This window comes from Panthera leo, chromosome B4 (genome assembly GCF_018350215.1).
Source record: "Panthera leo isolate Ple1 chromosome B4, P.leo_Ple1_pat1.1, whole genome shotgun sequence".
NCBI classification, from domain to species: Eukaryota; Metazoa; Chordata; class Mammalia; order Carnivora; family Felidae; genus Panthera; species Panthera leo.
In genome coordinates this window covers 82445842-82468321 of record NC_056685.1, presented here as the reverse complement: position 1 = coordinate 82468321, position 22480 = coordinate 82445842, and the positions used below count along the sequence as shown (strand labels likewise).

The following is a 22480-nucleotide window of genomic DNA, read 5'->3' as shown; positions in this document are numbered from 1 at the left end:
AGGGCGGGGCGCGATTGCTGGTGCCTGAACTCCTTGGGACCGGAAGCCTTGCCCTGAACCGCTGGAGAGAGCAGGGGCTGAGACCCTCGCCAGGTACAGGCCCGGAGTGGGCGCGCGGGGGTCGGAGTGCAGGCGCGAGTTCCTCTCTGGGAAGGGCGGCAGGCCCCGGCGGTACGTCCTGGAGTGGTAAGTCTTCATTCCGGGGTTGAAATAGCTGTCCTGTGCTGCATGCTGAATCTCCCCATCCTGTCCAGTCCAGCTTCCCAACTCTTTTTTTTTTTTTTTTTTAAACATTTATTTATTTTTGAGAGACACAGAGCACAAGCAGGGGAAGGGCAGAGAGAGGGGGAGACACAGAATCCGAGGCAGGCTCCAGGCTGTGAGCTGTCAGCACAGAGCCCGACGCGGGGCTGGAACTCCGCATGATCTCAAACTGGGAGATCATGACCTGAGTCGAAGTCGGACGCTCAAGCAACTGAGCCCCCCAGGCGCCCCACAGCTTCCCAACTCTTAACACCCACCTCCCCAGACTCCCCTGCAGCCTCCGATACCCGTGTTGCATTAGTTCAGTGCCTTAGCCAACGATTTTACCTTCCGGTCTGTGTTAGTTTTGATGCTCACTGTAAAAAAAACAAAAAACATGTCCAAAGGTAGATATGATTTAACATCTTTCTTTGCTAAGTATAAGGGACAGGGGCGCCAGGGTGACCCATTCGGTTTAGCGACCCACCTTGATTCTCTTGATTTAGACTCAGATCATGATCTCAGGGTTTGTGGAATCGAACCCCAGGCTGGCAAGACCAGAGCCTACTTGGGATTCTCTCTCCCTCTCTTTCTGTCCCCTCCCCTCCTTGTGCTCTCTTTCTCTCAATATGAATAAACATTAAAAACAGAACAAAAACAAAAAAGGGGACGGAAAAACGGAACGATTTGCCTAAGGTTACATACAAAATGCAATTCTTTTCTGAAAAGCTGATTGAGCACAAAATATGTACCTAAGACAATGAGGGATAATTGGAAAAAAACGTTAAGTGTTACAGATTTTAACCTTTGTATTTGTGATTTATTTGGGAAGACTATGGGTTTTGTTGTTGTTGTTTAATATTTAAACCTCAGGGTTTACTTGACACCTTGCTCTTTTAGTACCAGCTGAGATTAGTTCCTTGAGAACTGGGGTCTCTCCATTTTTTTTTTTTTTTTTTTCTTTTTTCTTTTGTTAAGTTCAGTAGGCTGCATGGCCAGCCTACTGCAGGGCTTCAACTCAGCCCTGAGATCAAGACCTGAGCTGAGATCAAGAACTGGACACTTAACTGACTGAGCCACCCAGGTGCCCCTCCATTTGTTTTTTTAAAGCAGTACAGGTATGCAGTTTAAAAAGGCAAGCACTAGTAAAAGGATTAAAACAAAAAATAGGAGCCCCTGGTCAATCATTTCCTCTCCATGTTTTACTTCAAAGAGGTGGAAAAGCATCTCATGATTATTCATACTGGGGCGGGAGAGAATTTCTCCCACCCCAAACATTTTTCTTTCATTTGTAATAAAATCATGTGACCTTTTTTAGAACACAGATGTATGTAAACACTCTTTTCTGTTAGGCTCAGGCTGCAGCAAGAATAAGTTTTGGTTCCTAAGCAGACAGATGGCAGTGGGCAGGAAAAGATAGGAAGAAAGAGTCTTACTTCAGCCTGCTTGGTGACAGACAAAAACCAGTTTTGAGGGAAATTTCTCGGTGAAAAAGCAAACAAACAAAAACCTTTGCTTTCTATGTCCAGCCCACCCTGGTGGGAAATAAAAAAAAAAAATTTCTGGGTCTCTCACAGAGTTGATAATCTACACGAAAAATTGGAGGTTAATAAGAGTCATAAAAGTATCACAGTCTTAGGGATTGAGTGACCCCTTTCACAGTATTTAAACATTTGGAATGGAGTTCTTCCTTCCTACATGAAGAGCAGATTATAGGGTATACCTGTCTCTTAAGAGGTGTCAACCTCTGATAAAGCTTTGGAGCCAGCAGGGATTATGCTGAAATAAATACTTCTTAAAGATTAAAAAAAAAAAAATTAAGTTTATTTATTTTGAGAGAGAGAGCGCGCAAGTGAGAGTGGGAGAGAGGCAGAGAGAGGGAGAGAGAGAATCCCAACCAGGCTTCTCACTGAGTAGGCTCAAACCCATGAACTGTGAGATCATGACCTGAGCCAGAACCAAGATTCAGATGCTTAGCTGACTGAGCCACCCAGGCACCCCTAAAATAAATACTTCTGACTCAAATTGATGGCTAAATGCTCCAGCATAAGTGAACACAAACACAAACAAATAAATCTAAAATAAATTCATTGGGGATGATAGATGAAATAAATAAAGGTGGTAGAAATATCATTAATGTTGGTGAAGCTGATGATTCCTGTACTATTCACTCTGCTTTGGTGTGTGTTTGAAAATTATTAAAACAGGGGTGCCTGGGTGGCTCAGTCGGTTGAGCGGCCGACTTCGGCTCAGGTCATGATCTCACGGTCCGTGAGTTCAAGCCCCGCGTCAGGCTCTGTGCTGACGGCTCGGAGCCTGGAGCCTGTTTCGGATTCTGTGTCTCCCTCTCTCTGACCCTCCCCCGTTCATGCTCTGTCTCTCTCTGTCTCAAAAATAAATAAACGTTAAAAAAAAATTTTTTTTTAGAAAATTATTAAAAAGGCCTACATATTGGAGCCCTTGAATGGTACTTTCTGGAAGAATATTCACCGAACTGATAATATTGGTTACCTATGGAGAGAAAGGGAAGGGACCAAGATTGGAAGTATGGTCAATGTAGCTTTAATTTTTATTTTTTCTTACCTGTATAATTTTAAATTTGTAGTAATAAGCAATCATGAGACTGTGGATGATTTAGTTCAGCAAAATTTCCAGTTGGGAACCTGCATCCTTCAGACTCAGATCCCAAATGGCGCAGTGGGAGATGCTCCAGAATCTCGACAACCCTTTTCAGGATCAGCTGCACCAGCTCTACTCAAATAGCCTCCTGCCAATGGACATTCGACAATGCTTAGCTGTCTGGATTGAAGACCAAAACTGGTAAGGACTTCAGGAAGTTGGGTACAGGTGGATGAGGAAAGTGGTTTCCTTCTTCTGAGTCCCCAGGATCTTGTAGACACCAAGGGCAGGAAGGGGTTCGAAGGCTTCAAAAGATAGTAGCAACCCTGCAGAGAGGCTTTTTTTTTTTTTTTTTTTTTTAGTTTATTTATTTATTTTGAGAGAAAGAGAGTACAAGGGAAGTGAGCAGGGGAGAGGCAGAGGAGGAGGGAAAGAGAGAATCCCAAGCAGGCTCCATGCTGTAAGTGCAGAGCCTGTTGCTGGGCTTTATCTCACGAATCCTGCAATCATGACCTGAGCCAAAATTAAGAATTGGACGTTTAACCGACTGAAACCAGGCAGCCCCCAAGATTCCAATCCTTGTCATTCTCTGTCCCCAGGAAGGATGCTGCATTTGGCAGTGATGATTCCAAGGCTAACATGCTGTTCTTCCACTTCTTGGACCAACTGAATTATGAGTGTGGCCGCTGCAGCCAGAACACGGAGTGCTTGTTACTACGGCACAACTTGAGAAAATTCTATCGGGACATTCAGGTGCTTGGAGGAACCAGGAAGAGCCAAAAAGCCAAATTGAAAGGGAACTGAGTGTAGAGAAGTATGATTTAGGGTACAGAACAGGACCTAAAGATGTAAAGGGATGGGGGCAGATCTGGGGAAAGAGAGGACAAGATGTGGACTTGGGGGATCACTGGCAGAAAAAAGGGCAGAGTCTAGAAGACCCTGTTAGGAAGAGGCTAGGTTTTGGGGGACTAGTGGTGAAAAGGGGAAAGACTAGGGACCCTGAGGAGGGGGAAGTACTGGGGTCACTGGTGAGGAAGGTCTGGAGGGGTAGATCATTGAAGACAGTTGAGTTCAATTCTTTCTCTTCCTACTGCAGGCCTTTCCCCAGGGCCCTACCCAGTTGTCTGAGATGATCTTTAATCTCCTTCTGGAAGAAAAAAGAATTCTGATCCAGGCTCAGAGGGCTCAATCGGTAAGAACGATTTGTAGTGATTTTGAAAGCTCCCAGAGTAGAGAGTGACCATGGAAAGGACTCAGGAAATTTGTCTCAGAACAAGATCCGCTCCCCCCTCCCGCCGCACCCCCCTTCCTCCCTGTGGTATAATTGAAGGCCTGGATTTAAGAGATGAAATGTCAGAATTGAAATGTGCTCAGAGTCTCTTATTTCAGGAACAGGAAGAGCCAGCCCTCGAAGCACCTGCAGAGAGCCAGCAGCATGAGATTGAATCCAGGATCCTGGAATTAACAGTTATGATGGAGGTTAGTAGATGCAGCAAGAGTCAGGGTGGGTAGGGCTCGGCCTGACTCCTCCCACAGAAGCAGCCTCATCTGGGTCTTATCCCCTCTACAGAAGCTGGTGAAATGCATCTGCCAGCTGAAAGACCAGCAGGATGTCTTCTGCTTCCGATATAAGATCCAGGCCCAAGGTAGGCAGCACACTGAGGGGTGGGCGAAAGACAGGTGCCTGCTTGGGGGCCAAGAGAGGAGAAGAGAAAAGCCCCAGTAATAATAATCTCACCTGGCTACTACACGTCACTGGCGACAGTCCTGCTGCCATGCAAAGCTAAAAGTGCTAGGATATGTTATAGAGGTTGGGCTGAAGGTGTGGCTGAGGGACAGCTAGTGAATGTTGGGGGAGATGCATGGAAAACTGCCTTAGCAGGTTGAGTGGGCTTTTGGTTCAAGTGTGACCATTCAGAATTTGCCTGAGGGCTCAGAGGTGCCTGTGCTTTGCTTGGTTCCCCTTTTTCTCCCTTCAAAATTCCCCCCCTCCCCACCTGACTCTGACTGAGGTCCTAGTCTGGATGGAGAGGGGAAGGAGCCCTAGGTCTGAGCATCTGTCTCCCTCCTGCTCCTGCCATTCAGTGAAGACACCCTGTTTGGACCCCCATCAGACCAGGCAGCAGCAGCTTCTGCAGGAAACTCTTAATGAACTGGACAAAAGGAGAAAGGTGGGAGGCAGACAGAGGGAGTGGGTAGCAGGGCACTGGGGCAAATGAGGCATATGGGAGGCCTGGTGTCTTAGCTTTGGCTTCTTTGTCTCTTCATCCCCAGGTGGATGGTAGAGGGTGATGGTAAGAAGTGCTCACCACTCACTTTATGGCTTTCTTAGGAGGTACTGGATGCCATCAAAGCATTACTAGGCCGATTAACTACCCTTGTTGAGCTACTGCTGCCCAGGTTGGAGGAATGGAAAATCCAGCAGCAGAAAGCCTGCATTGGAGCCCCTCTGAATGGAGGATTGGAACAACTAGAGAAGTGGTGAGAGGTGTCTCCTACCCAGCCCCTGTCCCAGCCATACCGCTGTGCTTTGTAAACTGTAAATTGTGAATTGTAATGAATTTTCTCATTCATGTGATGAATTGCCTACCTAGGCAAGAGCTATTGCTCTTCTTACTCTCTGCTTTTCCAAATGATCCCAGCTCCCTTGTCTGACTGCAGTGACCCTCTCTTCATTCTCACCACCCAGGGAGCCCAGAGCCCAGTCTTTGTTTTGGTGGAAGTAATGGATTAATCCACAAGCTGATTTCTCCTTCCTTTTTAATCACCCAAGAAATATATTTTTTACCCTTTTTTTAATTTAGCCACAATGACTATTAATGCTGAAAAAAAGGAAAGAAAATTACCTATTATTTTACTATCCAGATATAACTACTGTAATATTATTATACAAAAATTGAGGGGTGCCTAGGTGGCTCAGTTGGTTGAGCGTCCGACTCTTGATTTCAGCTCAGGTCGTGATTTCAAGGTTTGTGATATTGAGCCCCCACATTGGGCTCCGTGATCACATAGTGGATCCTGCTTGAGATTCTCTCCCTTTCTCTCTGCCCCTCCCCAGCTCACATGCCTATGTGTGCTTTCTCTCTCTCTCTCTCTCTCTCTCTCTCTCTCTCTCTCTCAAAATAAATAAACTTATAAAAAAATGTTAAAGATTGTCTCTCTCTCTCCCTCTGTCCCTCTTCCCCGCTTGTGCTCTAAAATAAAATAAATAGGGGTGCCTGAGTGGCTCAGTCGGTTAAGCATCCGACTTCAGCTCAGGTCATGATCTCACAGTTTGTGGGTTCGAGCCCTGCATTGGGCTCTGTGCTGACAGCTTAGAGCCTGGAGCCTGCTTCAGATTCTGTCTCTCTCTCTCTCTCTCTCTCTGCCCCTCCCCTGCTTGCGCTCTGTCTCTTTCCTTCTCAAAAATAAATAAACATTTAAAAATTAAAAATAAATAAATAAATAATAAAATAAATAAATCTCTCTAAAATAAAAAAACAAACCCACAAAACTTGAATCATATTTTTCATACTATTTTGAGAGCTGTTTTTTCTTAATTAAAAAAAGTTTTTTAATGTTTATTTTTTTTGAGAGAGAAAGAGACAGAGCATGAGCAGGGGAGGGGCAGAGAGAGAAGGAAACACAGAATCCGAAGCAGGCTCCATGCTCCAAGCTGTCAGCACAGTTCCTGATGCAGGGCTCGAACTCACCAACCATGAGATCATGACCTGAGCTGAAGTCGGACGCTCAACCAACTGAGCCACCCAGGCACCCCTAAATATTTTCTTTTTAAAAAATGTTTATTTGGCGGGGGGAGGGGACAGAATCAAGCAGGTTCCACACTGTCAGCACGGAGCCCGACTCAGGGCTCAATCTCATGAACAGTGAGATCGTGACCTGAGCTGCGATCAAGAGTGGGACACTTAACCGACTGAGCCACCCAGATGTCCTTTAAATATTTTCTAATAAGAAAATTCATTATAATTTACTAAAAATAGGGGTACCTGACTGGTTCAGTGGGTAGAGCATGTGACTCTTGATCTGGGGGTCATGAATTCGAGCCCCACTTGGGGGATACAGTTTACTTTAAAAAAATTAATTAAATAATATTTTTAAAAAGTAAACTATTAAGAATGAATCACAATGATGTTCAGGTAAATTGAAAACAGGTATATGGGGCTTAGTGTACAGAATCACTATTTGAATTATAGTTGCAAACATATCCACCATTTGTATAGAGGTTGGCAAACTATGATCTAGTGATTTCTTTTTTCTTTTCAATTTTTTCCCCGAGTTTTTGCTTAAATTCCAGCTAGTTAACATACAGTGTAGTATTAGTTTCAGGTGTAAATTTAGTGATGCATCACTTCCATATAACACCTAATGCTCCTCTCATCACAAGTGTCCATCCTCCTTAAAGCCCATCACCCATTTAACCCATCCCCCCGACCACCCCCTCAGCACCCCCCACCCGCCACAACCCTCACTTGAGAGTCTGTTTTCTGCTTTGCATCTCTTGTTGGGTTTTTTTTTTACCCTATATTCATCTGTTTCATTTCTTAGATTCCACATATGAGTGAAATCATATGGTATTTGTCTTTGACTTATTTCAGTTAGCAAAACTCTCTAGCTCCATCCACATCGTTGCAAATGACAAGATTTCATTCTTTTTTATGGATGAGTCATATTCCATTGCATATATTCAACAAAATTTTTTTTTTAAGTTTTTGATTTCTTGCTATTTTAAACAGTGCTACAATAAGTATCCTCATAGCTATATCTTTATTTATATCCCTAATTATATCTGTAATATAAATTCCCAGAAGTGGTATTCTTGGGTTGAAGTATATATCTTTTCTTTTTGGTAGTGTTACTGTTATTGTGTTGATCCTTTGTTTCATTGTCTTTAATAGAGCTTTATTGATTTTTCTGATTATAAATGTGTGTGCCAATTGAAAAAAATTCAGACAACTTAGAAAAGAAAGTAACAGCTACCCATCTGCATAATCTGATGATGCAGAGTTACTCATTGTTAGGGCTTTTGAATATATTTTCATAGATTTTCTCTATGCATATACATAATGTAGTTCTGTTTTAAAGATTTTAAGTAATCTCTACACCCATCATGAGGCTCGAACTCACAACCCTGAGATTAAGAGTTTCATCTCCACTGACTGAGCCAGGCCGGTGCCCCAAATATATATCTATTTTAAGCAGAAGTCAGGTCATATCAGATATGCACTATCTTGTGATTTTTTAAAAATTTAGTATTTTGGGAGGCGCCTGGGTGGCTCAGTCGGCTAAGCATCTGAATCTTGATCTCCGCTCAGGTCTTTTTTTTTAATGTTTATTTATTTGAGAGAGAGAGAGCATGAGCAGGGGAGGGGCAGAGAGGAAAACAGAGGATCTAAAGTGGGCTCTTCACTGACAGCAGAGAACATGACATAGGGCTCTATGGCACTAGGCATGAAGCCTTCTTAAAAAAAATAAAAAGAAAATAAAATTTAATGTTTTGGGGTATTTTTCCATATTAAAAATTTGAGCCTAGGGGTGCCTGACTGGCTCAGTTGGAAGAGCATGTGATGCTTTATCTCAGGTTGTTTGAGCCCCATGTTGGTATAGAGATGATTTGAATAATCTTTAAAAAAATTTTTTGAGCCTATATGATTTTATTTATTTATTTATTTGTTTGTTGTTGTTTTTAAGTAGTAGGCACTGCACCCAATGTGGAACTCAGCCAGGTGCCCCTGCTATATGATTATTTTTAATAGTCATATGGTATTATATGGTGTGAATATGCCATAATTTATATACCCAATAGCAATTTTTCTAATTTTTCAATAGAAAATATTTTACAGATAACAAAGCTATGAACTTCCTCACACATTTGTCTGATTATTTCCTTAGGATATATCTTAGAAATACTAATACTAATAATTAGAGTACTACAAATTGTGTGTACATTTTTTAAGCCTTTTTAAAAAATAGTTCCAGGGACGCCAGGGTGGCTCAGTTGGTTAAGCGTCCAACTTCGGCTCAGGTCATGATCTCATGGTTTGTGAGTTGGAGCCCTGCATTGGGCTCTGTGCTGACAGCTCAGAGCCTGGAGCCTGCTTCAGATTCTGTGTCTCCCTTTCTCTCTGCCCCTCCCCCGCTCACACTCTGTGTCTCTCTCTCTCTCTCTCAAAAATAAATACACATTAAAAAAAAAATTCTACACCTTTTGGGATGAGCACTGGGTGTTGTATGGAAACCAATTTGACAATAAATTTCATATATTGAAAAAAAAATTCTAAATTGCTATACCAGTCTGTTTGTTAATACGATATATGATTGGTTTCCTGTCACCACATTCCCTATTATTATTTTTTGTTATATAGACAGTAAAGTATAGAAGTTAAAAGTATGGATTGTGGGGGCACCTGGCTGCCTAAGTCAGTGAGCATGTGACTCTTGATCTCAGAGTCGTGAGCATGAGCAGGGGAGGGGCAGAGAGAGGGAGAGAGAGAATCCCAAGCAGGCTTCACACTGTCAACGCAAAGCCCCATGCGGGGCTTGAACTCACAAACCACAAGATCATGACCTGAGCCAAAGTCAGACGCTTAACCAACTGAGCCACCTAAGTGCCCCTGTCCCAATTAGTTTCTGATTCTCCACATAGTTCAAGGGGAGCTTCTGGAGCCTGTGGGGGGGGGACCAGGAAACTCAGCAATTTTCTCTCTCTCTTGAATTCTATCACCCAGGTTCACAGCTGGAGCAAAGCTGTTGTTTCACCTGTGGCAGCTGCTGAAGGAGCTGGAGGGATTGAGGCACCTGGTTAGCTATCAGGATGATCCTCTGACCAAAGGGGTGGACTTGCGAAAGGCCCAGGTCACGGAGTTGCTACAGCGCCTGCTGCACAGGTCTAGCTGCCAGGGAGGGACCTCTAGGGAGGGCAGAAGGAAGAAACAAGAGGAGCCATTCTTAACAGATACTGAGTTATATATTCTCTTTGGATCTCTCTCCCTAGAGCCTTTGTGGTAGAAACCCAGCCCTGCATGCCCCAAACTCCCCATCGACCCCTTATCCTCAAGACAGGGAGCAAGTTCACTGTCCAAACAAGGTTGGTATTTCAGAACTCATTCCCGCTTCCTTTTTCCAGCCCTGGCACTGTTTCCTTTCTGGCTTTATAGATCCTCCCACTCTTACCATCTTCTCTCTTTTCTCTTCAATCTATCTATCTCTTCTAATCTCTTACCTTATTTTTTTCAAATATCTGATCTATCCAGAAGGTTGAGGTTGACTACTTTCCCCCATCCTTCTCTCTTCCCTCTAGATTGCTGGTAAGACTCCAGGAAGGCAACGAGTTACTGACTGCAGAAGTCTCCATTGACAGGTAAGTTGGGGTACATGGGACCAAGGGGTGGCCAGGACATGGGCTGGTGGGCCAGAGGAGACACACACAATAGGGTCTTGGGCCTGTGTTCTTACCCAATCCATTCCTACCTCAGAGACAATAACTCCTAGCTTTTGTTGAGCACCATGTGACATGTAACTTGTCAAGTACTCATCTGTCATAGGAAGCCCATGAGTTAGGTATTATCAATGCACCATTTAAATGAAGAAATAAGGCCAGAGAGATTCTGTCACTTGTGCAAGGTCATATGGTTAGTGAGCACAGATCGGGGTTTGAACCCAGGTCTGTCTGATCCTAAAGTCTAAATTCCTAACTTCTACACTGTTTTGCTTCCTAGTGACCTTTTTTTTTTTTTTCTTTTTTAGGAATCCTCCTCAATCACAAGGGTAGGTGCCTGACAAGGATGCTGTAAACATTTGTGCACTGCATGACCTACACAACCACATGGGGGCAGAGACAAGAAGGAGATTGATTTGGGTGGGATATGGACAAAAGGAGAGGGCGAGGTCTGAAATGAAGTGGAATTTTTGTTGTATTCCTGCTGAGTTTTTAGAATAACTCCTCCTCTCCTCCATATATTTTCCTCCTGGAATAGCTTCCGGAAGTTCAACATTATGACCTCAAACCAGAAAACTTTGACCCCCGAGAAGGGGCAGAGTCAGGGCTTGATTTGGGACTTCGGCTACCTGGTAAGAAGGGCTAGTTGCTTGAGTTTCTAGTCCAATGGAACAGGCTAAGGGAAGTTCCCGGCCTTTGGAAGTCTTGAGGCAGAACAGGGGTTCCAGGGACCCTGGGGTCCCCACTCTGGCATTTTCTCTCCTTCCTCTCAATTCACAGACTCTCTCGGAGCAACGTTCAGGTGGTTCAGGAAAGAGCTGCAATAAGGTGAGGCTTGGGCAGAGGATTGGGGGACGGGAGGAGGAACTTCCCAAAAGGCCCTCTGATCTTTATGTCCTTGGCTATCCTAGGGAATGCTGGGTGTGACAGAGGAACTACACATTATCAGCATTACAGTCAAATACGCCTACCAGGGTCTGAAGCAGGAGCTGACAGTGAGTGAAGATGGAGGGCAAGGAGAGATGAAGCCAATTTGGCAGAAGGCATTAAGCAGGGGTTAAATAGAACCCTTTCAGGGTGGGAAATCCTCTCCTTGCCCCTGCCAAAGCTAGAAACATCACATCCTTCCTCTAACTCCTGTCTTCTCTTCAGACAGACACCCTCCCTGTGGTGATTATTTCTAACATGAACCAACTCTCAATTGCCTGGGCCTCTGTTCTTTGGTTCAATCTGCTTAGCTCAAACCCACAGGTAGGAGGTGGGGCCAAGAAGTAACGGGTGGCAAGGAGGGGTGTGGAAGCTTGGTGTGAGGGCTCTGCTTCTAAGTCATTCTGTCTTCCTCCTGCCCTTGCAGAATCAGCAGTTCTTCTCCAGCCCCCCCAAGGCCTCCTGGAGCTTGCTGGGCCCTGCTCTCAGTTGGCAGTTCTCTTCCTATGTTGGCCGAGGCCTTGACTCGGACCAGCTGAACATGCTGAGGAACAAGCTGTTTGGTACAGACCTCCTTTTTTCTCAGCCTTTCCCCAGCCTTAGTCTCCCCAGCCCTGTGTCCTTTCTGTTCCAGGGACCCTGGCCTTGTCTCCTTCCATTATCTGAACTGTCTGTTGCCCACAGGGCAGAACTCCAGGACTGAGGGTGCATGGTTATCCTGGGCTGACTTCACTAAGGTGCGTGCTGCATTCTGTGCTGCTAGATCTAGGCCCTAGTGCAAACACTAGCCCTTCCCCCCTAATTCCTTCCCCTCGCTGGGGGGGCAACTCTTCATCTCTTCCTGCCTTTCTATTCCTCCTTCAGCGAGAGAGCCCTCCTGGCAAGCTACCATTCTGGACATGGTTAGACAAAATCTTGGAGCTGGTTCATGACCACCTGAAGGATCTCTGGAATGATGGGTAAGGCCTTGGTCCGCCTCCCTCTCCCCACCCCCACCTTTCTGCCTTTCTAGGCTTGAGAGTGGACTCTGTGCGCCCTCATGTGGCAAATAGGGAGAGAGAGCAAAAACTGGTGCAAGATCACACCCTCACACTTGGCAATAATAGTCCTAGCCAGTGTTTTTCCAGCATCCGTTGTGCTTCAGAGCCTGCTGGGTGCTCTTTATGAATTCTCACATGTAATCCTTACAACAATGCTGAGTCTCAGAGAAGTTAAAGAATTTACCCAATGGGTATAGTTGGGATTCAAACTCAGGCCTGTCAGACCACAAGCTTATGCTCTTTCCACTATACTGCCTGCCCATCTTTACAGCACTTTGCCTTTTACAAGGTGCTTTTCATCTACGTGGCCTCACTGAATCCTCATACCTCTTACAACCCTAGAAGGTGGATATTGTCAGTAAGGTGAAGTGACTCGGCCAAGATGGAATAGTTTGTAATGGCAGAGCGAGGGCCAAAACCTGGCGCTCTCTCCCTCTACAAGGAGAGGAGAGCAAGGAGGCAGGAGGGCCTCACAGCAGCTTTCTGTGTTTCAGACACATCATGGGCTTTGTGAGCCGGAGCCAGGAACGCCGGCTGCTGAAGAAGACCATCTCAGGCACCTTTCTGCTGCGCTTCAGTGAAACATCAGAAGGGGGCATTACCTGCTCCTGGGTGGAACACCAGGATGATGGTCAGCTGCTTTGCCCTGATGGTCCCACAGCCTGTCCCTTCTCCCCTCAATCAGCCCTTGGTTTCTCTGGCTGTGTCCTGAATCTCTCAGCAGGTTTGGGGTTGGACAGCCAGGGTGGGGAACTCCCAGGCCCAACCTTTTCCTTCAGGCCTGCCCATTCCTACATCCATTCTACAGATAAGGTGCTCATCTACTCTGTGCAGCCCTTCACCAAGGAAGTGCTACAGTCTCTCCCACTAACCAAAATCATTCGCGACTACCAGCTACTCACTGAGGAGAACATACCCGAGAACCCACTGCGCTTCCTCTACCCCCGAACACCCCGGGATGAAGCTTTTGGGTGTTACTACCAGGAGAAAGGTGAGAATCACTGACATATGTCACTGGAATATTGTAGGGATTCTCTGGCATCTACAAATTCTACTCCTTTCTTCCAGACATGGAAAAACTGATATCCAGAGAAGTCAAAGGGTTTGTCCCGGGGACACTGTTACTTAGTAGGGAGATATGACTCTCAAGACCGTTTGCAATACGGGTCCTTAGGCTATGTGTCCAATCCACTGACCTCCCTGGCTTCCTGTGTCTGTCCCCCACAGTTAATCTCCAAGAACGGAGGAAGTACCTGAAACATAGGCTCATTGTGGTCTCTAACAGGTGAGATATGAACTTTTGGCCCATCCTCCGTAACATTTTTCGGCTGATAGGGTGACCCAAACCTGCTCAGTTCGCCTCTCTGACCCCTCCTACTGACCCACACTCTCCAGCCTCTAGATTTTTTCTTGTTCTGCTTGGCCTCTTTCCTCTCTGTTTTTCTGCTGCTATCCTTAGATTGTTTCCACAGGGCTTCCCTGATAATAATAGTCATAATCACTGATGTTAATGGGCTTCTACTTGAAGCATGGTACTAGATTTTTTTTTATAAGAACAGTTTTCTCATTTTAATTTTTATGAGTACCCATCCAAGCGGGTAATGACAGCCACATTTAATGAAAGTGTATTAAATGCCAAGTACTAGGCTAAATGTTTTGTGTTTAAACGTTTCTTATTTATTGAATCTTCATAATAGTCCTGTGAGGTAGACAGGGGTATTACTCTTTTCAGCCAAGAAACAGGTTTAGTGTGGTAGAGTGGCATGACTAAGGTACATAGCTAATAAATGATTAGGTCTGTCAGATTCCAAAGTCCTGCTTATTAACGATCCAACTTCCTCTCAAGTGTTAGAGATGGTATTGTTCCCATTTTACAGATGATAAATCTGCAGCTCAGAGAGGTGAAGATCTACCCATCTAATAAATGATAGGATTCAAACTCTGGCAAGCCTGACTCCAAAGCCTGTGCTCTTAAGCCCTCTGCTCTGTTGCCTTCTTAGACTAGAGACAGTCTCTGCTTGCTCTGCCATTCCCCACTTCACCTAAGTAATCAAGCCCTACCCTTTTGTCTGTACTGTGGTATCCAGACAGGTAGATGAGCTGCAACAGCCACTGGAGCTGAAACTGGAGCCAGAAGTGGAGTCACTGGAGCTAGAGCCAGGATTGGCCCCAGTGCCACAGCTAGAGCCATGCCTGGATTTAGAGCCGCTGCTGGCGGCAGGGCTGGATCTGGGTCCAACCCTGGAGCCCATGCCGGAGTCTACTCTGGAGCCCATGCTAGAGCCCACACTAGATGTGGTATCACAAAGAGTGTCAGAGCCAAACTTGGGACCAGAACTGAAGCTGGAGCCTATTCCAGACCCTGTATCACAGGCAGTGACAGAGCCAGAGCCGGATTTGCCCCATGATCTGAGACACTTGAACACCGAGGAAATGGAAAGTAAGTGATGAGATGGGGTTGGGGAAGAGGGGACACATTCCCTTTACCAACTGCCCTCCCTTACCCAGTATAGAAAAGGCTAAGCTCTAAGCTCCTCACTGGAGGGACACTCGTTTATGATTCCTTTTATTAGGAAATGTACCTGCCTCTCCCTTACCCCACCTAAGTGCCCTCTCAGGCCCTACCAGGTCTGTGCAGCCATCCTCCCTCATATTCCCTGCTGAGTCAGGAACTCCTTACCTAAGAGCAGGGCCTGACTTCTTTCTCTGGACTACCTAGTTTTCAGGAACAGTATGAAGATCGAAGAAATCATGCCGAATGGTGACCCGCTATTGGCTGGCCAGAACACTGTGGATGAGGCTTACGTCTTCCACCCCAGCCATTTCTACACGGATGGGCCCTTAATTCCTTCTGACTACTAGGAATTACATTTCCTTTGTTCTTCCTGTATCTTTTGTCCCTCCTACCCCTCACATCATGCTGTGCTCTCCAAGGATGGAAAATCAAGCATGTACCCATTCTTAGCTGGTTAAGTTAACCCTGGGTTTTGGAGTGGGAAGTAAAAGCATACTGTGGGTAAGGAAGGGGCACTAATGAGTCAGAATAGATGTTGGCCATAGCTCTAACTAGGATCTTTGAGGCCATCTGCTGTTTTGGGAGGTATAGGGGTTCTGAGGGTAGGGCAGGACATTTAGGAGGTACTTGGAGGGCAAGACACTTGGAATGGCTGCTTTCCAGTATGGAAGGATGTCAACATTTGAATAGTTGGTAAGACTAATGTGGTGGTGCCCACTAGCATTGGCCATCAGTAGGGAACAGAGACATGTGATAGGATTCCATTTCTTTCTTCTGGTTTCCTCATGTCTAAAATAACCTTTTCCTTCCTTCTTCTTTTCATTCCTGATTTAAGTCCTAAATTCCTTTGTTTCCTGCAGAGACTGAGACCTTTCTGCATTAGCCCACCATGTGAAGAAAGGAATAGGAGGTAGACCTCATTTTCTTACCAGTCTCCTCTCCTGCACCCCCAAGCTGGCCCCACCCATTCCTCCCCTTAAAATGATCCTGCCAATCTAATATGCCTGTGAAGCTTTGCACAATCATTTTACTCTGTCCAGTCTCCACTTCCTCACTGCTTAGGAGACAAATCACTTTTGGAGGCCAGGGATGGTAGAGTTGCTGGGAATTTAGGAATCACTTTTTATAGTATTACATAGAGTCTGATATTTTTACAGAGGAAGAGATGCCCTGGATATTTAGATATTTAGAAATATCTTAGATATTTCTCTATTAAGATAACCATCCCTTCTTTTTGTACAATATATTGTTGATCTGAAAGAGTTTCTATTCCTTGGGTGTAGACCTGGGCAAAAACTGGGTTCCTGGAACTTAGAACCTTGAATATTTATCACGGGGCTCCAGACAACCTCACACCATAGTTATTCCCAGGGAACCCCATTGCTTTAAAATGTGTTTCCAGAATAACTTGAGATATAATGAAAGTGAGGCCCTGTACATGTGGCTGTTTTCTGGCTTATACTTTAGAGGAATAGTCCTGTTTAGAAAGAGGCCCTTCTGAGCAGAAGTGGCTAATAAACTTTGTGCTGACTTGGAAGTGTTTTGTCTCTGAGCTTCTTTTCTTTTCTGCTCACAAAGACTGATGTCTTTGGAGACACCAGCAGGCCATGTAGGACCAAGATCAGCAAATCATGGCCTGTCTTCCACCCACCCCAGTAGGCCCCTCCTGTCATGTTGTACTTCTTACCTCCATGTTTAGAACAGCCTTTCCTGTCCCTTAGATTCTTCCAGGGCAGCTGTGAGCTATATATGAGTTGGGGGGTGTGGTGAGCAGTTCTATAACTAGCCCATTGTCACTTAGCTGATTGGTGACAAAGCCAATATATAAACCTGGGTCTGTTTGACTCCAAAACCCATACATTTTTAAAGTTGTGACTATGGAGAAAAGGAAGAGAAGTGATCACATTAACCCCTTCCCCTTCTCTTTGTTTCAAAAGTAGTTTATCTCCCCTTGGGTAGTCAAACCCTCTGATGGGGTCCACAGATGTCCATAAAGGGAGAATCCCATTAATTTAGGGGATTTACTGCCATCTTCCCGGAATGCCTTTCCTGGTCAAAGCAGCTCTGACTTTTGATCCTGCAGTGATTGGGACTCCTGTCTTTGGCCAAATATATTCTTGGCCAAGAAAGTAAGGAGTAATAAGGTCAGGCAGTAAAAGGAGCCACATTTAGGGGCCCAACTTAATTTCAATCCTTTGTAATCCCATTCAGCTTGTTTAGCAATACAGGGATCCAGACCAAAAAGATCCTACTTACTCTATCTATACACTAGGGGCTCATGAGGAAATATCCCTCTCCACTGGAGCCCTGCAGAGTACAAGGATGCAAATTGTAGTCCTTTAGCCCTATATTGCTTTTTTTCCAACCAAGCCTAGAAATCATTCACATAAATAAGTCTTTATTGAAAAAAGTACATAATTCAGTATAAATATAATAAATAATCCTCCCCAAACTGCTGCCATGAGGATAAATAATCTCAAGTTTTCCCTTTCTAGTTAATAAATACTCAACTTTGTCCCAGGTCAGTATCATAAATTAGTCAGTGTTGGTAATTTTTCAACATTTGCAAGTTCCATTAGAATTAATGGACTAATTCACTTGTTGGCTCACAGGTTCCTGGGCTGATTCATTTTTGCACTGCTGAGCCATGGAGATCTGGGTGCCATGCTTAAGCTTTTGGCTTTAGGGGCTCAGGGTTGCTGCTCCGTGGGCAAAGACCCTGGCAGCTACAGCCACAAAGGCCTGAAGGCTGCGGAGGATCTTGAAGCGGAGAAGGAGGCGTTGCCATGGCTGGTTAGGACTGGGGTTTGGAGTTTGCTCAGTCTCCCAGTGTTGACCGTCAGGCTGAAAGGACATAGGACACAATCAGAGAGACTCTAGAACCTTTACCCTCAAGTTCCTATCTCTGATACCTGCAAGCCCCCATTCTTCAGGCCCCTTGTTCATACCTGTAAGAGTTGCCTAAGGCCCAGGAGGGAGGCGTGAAGCTGGCCCACTGGGCTATCAGGGAGTAGAGAGGGCTCCCCTGTGAAAATGTCTGAGCCCAGCAGCTTCTCATAAAAAACCAGGCCCTGGTGGATCCTTTGTAAGCAGAACTGGGGGAAAAGAAAGCAGTGAGAGCTAACCAATACCTTCCTATTCCATTACCAAAGACCCACCCGGTTCTTTGCCATTCTTAGACACTGCCATGGTCTGAATGTTTGTGTCCTCACAAAATCCATATGTTGAATCCTAACCCTCCAGTGTGATTGTATCAGGAGGTAGGGCCTTCACAAGGTGATGATGTCATGAGGGTGGAGCCTTCAGGAACTTCTAAAAGAGACCCATGAACTCCCAAGGCCCTTCTGCCATATAAAGGTAACAATGAGAAGTCTGCAACCTGGAAGAGGGCCCTTACCTGACCATACTGGCACCCTGATATCCAACTTCCAGACTCCAGAACAGTGAGAAGTAAATTTTTGATGTTTATAAGTCACCCAGTCTATGGTATTTGTTATAACAAGCCGAATGGACAAGGACAGATACAACTTTTACTAATTCACCATGGTACCCAACAATGTCCCAGTCCCTCTTCCTTGTAGTCCAGCCTCATCTTACTACCTGACTGTTGTCTCTGAGTCCTTGGGGATCACAGCCATCCCCACACTGGATGTGGGGGACGTCGTCTGTAGTCTCATCATCTCCCTGTTCTCTTGGTAGGTCCTGGAATGGAGGAAGGGGTGGGAAGAGTGAAGAGATAAGAGAAGCACTTTCAAACTCCACCAGTACCCCAGGCCCATGACTCTCCTAGGAACCCCACTCCCTGTCCTTTTTTTTTTTTTTTTTTAATTTTTTTTAATGTTTATTTATTTTTGAGACAGAGAGTATGAATGGGGGAGGGGCAGAGAGAGAGGGAGACACAGGATCGGAAGCAGGCTCCAGGCTCTGAGCCATCAGCGCAGAGCCTGACGCGGGGCTCGAACTCACGAACCGTGAGATCGTGACCTGAGCTGAAGTCGGACGCTCAACCGACTGAGCCACCCAGGCGCCCCTCCCTGTCCTCTTTAAGGTCCACTCTTTGAGGACCTTCAACCCTCCAGCTTCTATCTAAAGCCAGAGTCTTCCTCTGCAGCCTTGGAGACCTTGGACAGGCTCCCGTTTGGTGCCAGAGCCTGCTACTTACCACATGTCCCGTTGGAGGATGTGCACTCCAGGCCAGCGTGCAGAGCTTCTGTGAGAGCTGCTGGCCCAGAGCCCAGGCAGGGCTACTGCCTTCAGGCACAGCCCGGGTCTGAGCAGTCCAGGGCAGCAGTGGCAGCAGGAGCAGCAGCAGCAGCATAGCCCTGCTGCTCCCCAGCATCTTGTCGCCTGCTTCTCAAATCTGGCTGGCTCTGTGCCTCACACCAGTCCCTGTGGAATCTCTGCCCACTTCCCTTTGCTCTGAGCCTGATGCTCTGCGTTCTTTGTTGCTTCCTTCTGTTGTTCACTGAGTTTCTGAGCTGCTTCCTGCTGTTTTTCTCCCCTTGTCTGAGTCTCTTTTTAAGGTCCTTGCATTGTAAGGCCCGCCCTTTATACTAGCAGGTGACTCACAGCAGGTGGGATTCCCCTCCCTGCATCATCCCCCTCTGTGGAGAGCCCAGGTATGCAGCCTCAGTTCCAAGGGAAATGAGACGTGTGGTTGCTGTGGCTGGAGGCCTGGGATGGGGCATATGTGTAATGCTCTCCATGAATCGAAATGGCTGTGGAGGGGGTGGGGGTGGGAGGAATGAATATTTAAATGAATCTAGTCTCAAGTTTCTTCCTGTTCAATCTTTCCCTCACTTTTTGGCGTCTCAAAGCTTAATTCCCTCCACACCCCCCACCTAACTTCCTTACCTTTTCCTGCCTGAGGAAAAGCCAAAATGCAACCATTCATTTTATTTCCCAATAGGAGAGCAAGATTCCATTCAGTTTGGAATGAAGTTTGGTTCCCCTTTGGGGCCCTCTATCTAAGAACAAGGGGGCTTCTTTTTTCTCCCTTGGCAACAACTATTTTCACTGGGAAAGAATGGATGCGAAGGCACTTTGTGAACTAGGAAGCCATATAATGCCGTATAAACTATTACTGCTCCCACTTCAGGCCTCACTGTGGAGGCTAGAAGGGTTCTTGGAGGGAGAGATTTGCTGCTAAGAATCATCTAATTCCTCAACCTTAGTGGCTCAATGTTTCATAGGATCTGTGGGGTTCAGGTGGTGGTTCTTTTGGGATACAAGTTTAAGCAAGGACTACAAGTCAAATTTAGATATTCCAGCACCCAGTCCCTACCCCACAGCTAGGAAGCCCAGGAATTCTGGGGAGTTGAAGGTGCACTGTGTCAATGACCCTGACCAGTCCTTCAGCCTGTTGCATCCATGGGTAAAATCCGCTGACACTGATTTCATCACTCTCCCTGATGCAACATTCAGTGAGACAGCTGAGACTGTGAGGTTGGGCGTGGGAGTGGGGGGTGGTCCAAATCTGGGACTGCCCCAACCCCAGTGGAGGGTCCCAGAACAATTTGGACGTCAGAATGAGGACATGGCTGACCACACAGATGGTCCTTAAAGCCTTCCCAAGAGGTTGACTCTTCTTCTCTGAGAAACTTACCCTTGATAGAGGCCTCCCTTCCCTTAGAACTATTCAAAACTTCCCAGTGAAACTTTTGATTCAAATATTATGACTCTGTGGTAAATCTACCTTTGGATAAAATGTTTCCAGCATCGGATAGGTTATCTCAGTCTGAGTGGGAAATGGTTTGCCTCTCTCTACATATCGTGTACACAAATGGAAGAAGGAAGGAGGGGAGCTCACCTCACTTGTGTTTAATGTCTGTTGTGCTTTTCCATCTCTGGCCTCATTCTGGGGGCCTAAAGGATAGGAGATGAAAGGTAAAAGAAGAAGGAAGTGGAGTGTTGGGGGATGGGATGAGAGAGACAAGGGTGAGTTGGAGGCACGGGGCTCTGCTGCTTTGTTTCACTTCCTGGTGCTTCGAGAGTTGGGTAGGAAGCAAGGTTGGTGGGGTGATTGTGGGACTGTTCTGTGGCAGGAACTACTTCCAGGACTAGATCTGACCTGGAACTGCAGTGACCCCTTGACGTCAACAGGGCCTCAACCGTTATGCAAATCACATTCACAAGACACTCCTAAGCAGGCCTTTCCAGTTGGATGCCCAGACTCCAAATCCAGTTGAAATTCCCTTACATAGTTAATAATGATGGCTAACATATATCCAACTCTCACTTTATGCCAAGTACTTGGTCTAAGCACTTTTTATGTATTAACCCATTTAATTCTCACAACAACCCAGTGAGTTGGTTGTGAGTTGTTATTATCCCTATACTACAGATGAGGAAACAGAGCTAAGTAATTTACCCAAGATCACAGAACTGAATGGCCAGAATTCCAGGACAGAAAATCTGGCTTCAGATCCTGCTTTCTCTCTTTCTCTCTTTTATTTTATTTTATTTTTTAAATGTTTATTTTTTAGAGGGGGGAGAGGGGCAGAGAGAGAGGGAGACACAGAAGCTGAAGCAGACCCCAGGCTCAGAGCTGTCAGCACAGAGCCAAACACAGGGCTTGAACTTACCAACAGGGAGATCATGACCTGAGTGGAAGCCCGATGACACTTAACCAACTGAGCCACCCAGGCACCCCAGATCCTGCTTTCTCAATCATTCCATTATATTGGACAGGACACAAACTATCTTTATAAAGTAGCTGATTTAGCCCAGGTATCTCAGGCCCAGTAATTCTCATAGGTCTGTGAAGTCTTTCTCAACCTCAATATGGAAATTTCTTAAAGTTTACAAACTGTCTAGTCTCTCAGCACCCATCTTTTCCCAGGATTTTAAATCTAGGGACCTGTGAAGTCAGATCAATTTGAGAGACCCACTGAGTTACGGTGTTTTTCTCTCCGTCTATGACTTCTGGTGGACTCTAGGACCCCTGCAAGTCTAAATTCTGGAGTCCTTTTATTACAGTGTTATTCAGCAGGCTTTATTGAGACAGAGAGAAATGCTTTAACACTGTATCCTCCGTGAGAAATTCCTTCCATCAAAAAGGCCCTCTGTGTGGCCGTTAGAAACTGAGCTAAATTGCCCTGGTGACATCTCGCAACCTGGCCCCATTCCAAAACAATTAGACCCCAAGAATCGCTAAAAATAACTGTTGACGCTAAATCTGTAAGAGTTTGGGGGTAAGCAAATGTCCCAATTTGCCGTGCTCATCCCCTTCTGAGGGATAACGTCGAGCTTCAAGAGCTAGGGGAATTTGATAGCTGAGGGGTCTCGCTCCACGGGACTATTACCGGAGCATCTGGGGAGTAGATAATCACAGATGGGAGTTTCAGATGGATGCCTACAGAATCGTAGAAGAGGCATCTAGTTGGGCCGTGTTTGGAACGTGGCTCCCGCTTCCTTTTTTCTCTCCCATGCCTGGAAATGATAGGAAATGCCGGCGAGTTTCGGGGGCAACAGGGTGAGAGGTGGCGGAGTAGCTCACAAGAGCACCGCAGGTGGAGGGGGTGGACCGGAATAGGCTGGGAATACCCAGCAATCGATTCCCAGTGCTTTACCTTGGGCATCCCTTATTCTAGAACTTCTAAAGTTACAGGGAGCATTAAAGTTCGGTTTCCAAGCGACTTCTCCAGTTTTATTCAAAGAAAGCTTAAAAGAGGAGTTACGTTTCACGACACCAAATGCGGC

The 22480-nt window shown here is 45.8% G+C and overlaps 2 protein-coding genes across 4 annotated transcripts; one reads left to right on the top strand and one right to left on the bottom strand.

Moving 5' to 3' along the window:
* Positions 1 to 14: 14 nt before the first annotated feature.
* Positions 15 to 16316, top strand: STAT2 (signal transducer and activator of transcription 2). Its single transcript, XM_042946872.1, has 24 exons — positions 15 to 186; positions 2849 to 3063; positions 3462 to 3615; positions 3959 to 4054; positions 4252 to 4341; positions 4433 to 4508; positions 4948 to 5033; positions 5195 to 5343; positions 9588 to 9746; positions 9854 to 9946; positions 10160 to 10219; positions 10606 to 10626; positions 10836 to 10929; positions 11078 to 11125; positions 11209 to 11292; positions 11450 to 11548; positions 11652 to 11787; positions 11909 to 11961; positions 12089 to 12183; positions 12759 to 12895; positions 13073 to 13255; positions 13492 to 13549; positions 14352 to 14704; positions 14984 to 16316. The coding sequence occupies exons 2-24, from the start codon at positions 2933 to 2935 to the stop codon at positions 15124 to 15126; spliced, it is 2598 nt and encodes an 865-aa protein (XP_042802806.1). The 5' UTR covers positions 15 to 186; positions 2849 to 2932; the 3' UTR covers positions 15127 to 16316.
* Positions 16317 to 17160: 844 nt separating this feature from the next.
* IL23A (interleukin 23 subunit alpha) lies at positions 17161 to 22311 on the bottom strand. 3 transcript variants are annotated; one of them, XM_042946879.1, is made up of 5 exons: positions 22084 to 22311; positions 20589 to 20644; positions 18380 to 18481; positions 17728 to 17874; positions 17161 to 17623 (listed from the first exon to the last, which is right to left on the bottom strand). In XM_042946879.1, exons 1-5 carry the CDS (start codon positions 22154 to 22156, stop codon positions 17462 to 17464), a joined length of 540 nt encoding a protein of 179 aa, XP_042802813.1. In that variant the 5' UTR covers positions 22157 to 22311; the 3' UTR covers positions 17161 to 17461. The 3 variants fall into 3 exon arrangements, with proteins under 3 accessions (XP_042802813.1, XP_042802814.1, XP_042802812.1); XM_042946880.1 differs by having other exon boundaries at positions 22138 to 22310; XM_042946878.1 differs by lacking the exons at positions 20589 to 20644; positions 22084 to 22311 and adding an exon at positions 18942 to 20572.
* Between the last annotated feature and the right edge of the window lie 169 nt (positions 22312 to 22480).

Bases quoted from the DNA above. Each gene is read 5' to 3' on its own strand.
- STAT2 (XM_042946872.1), top strand. From the start codon at position 2,933: ATGGCGCAGTGGGAGATGCTCCAGAATCTCGACAACCCTTTTCAGGAT. The intron at 9,947-10,159 runs GTTGGTATTTCA...TCTTCCCTCTAG, and splicing joins AAGTTCACTGTCCAAACAAG to ATTGCTGGTAAGACTCCAGG. The intron at 11,549-11,651 runs GTAGGAGGTGGG...CTGCCCTTGCAG, and splicing joins TGCTTAGCTCAAACCCACAG to AATCAGCAGTTCTTCTCCAG.
- IL23A (XM_042946878.1), bottom strand. From the start codon at position 19,118: ATGCTGGGGAGCAGCAGGGCTATGCTGCTGCTGCTGCTCCTGCTGCCA. The intron at 17,875-18,379 runs GTAGTAAGATGA...CTTTTCCCCCAG, and splicing joins GACTCAGAGACAACAGTCAG to TTCTGCTTACAAAGGATCCA. The intron at 17,624-17,727 runs GTATGAACAAGG...ATGTCCTTTCAG, and splicing joins GCCTTAGGCAACTCTTACAG to CCTGACGGTCAACACTGGGA.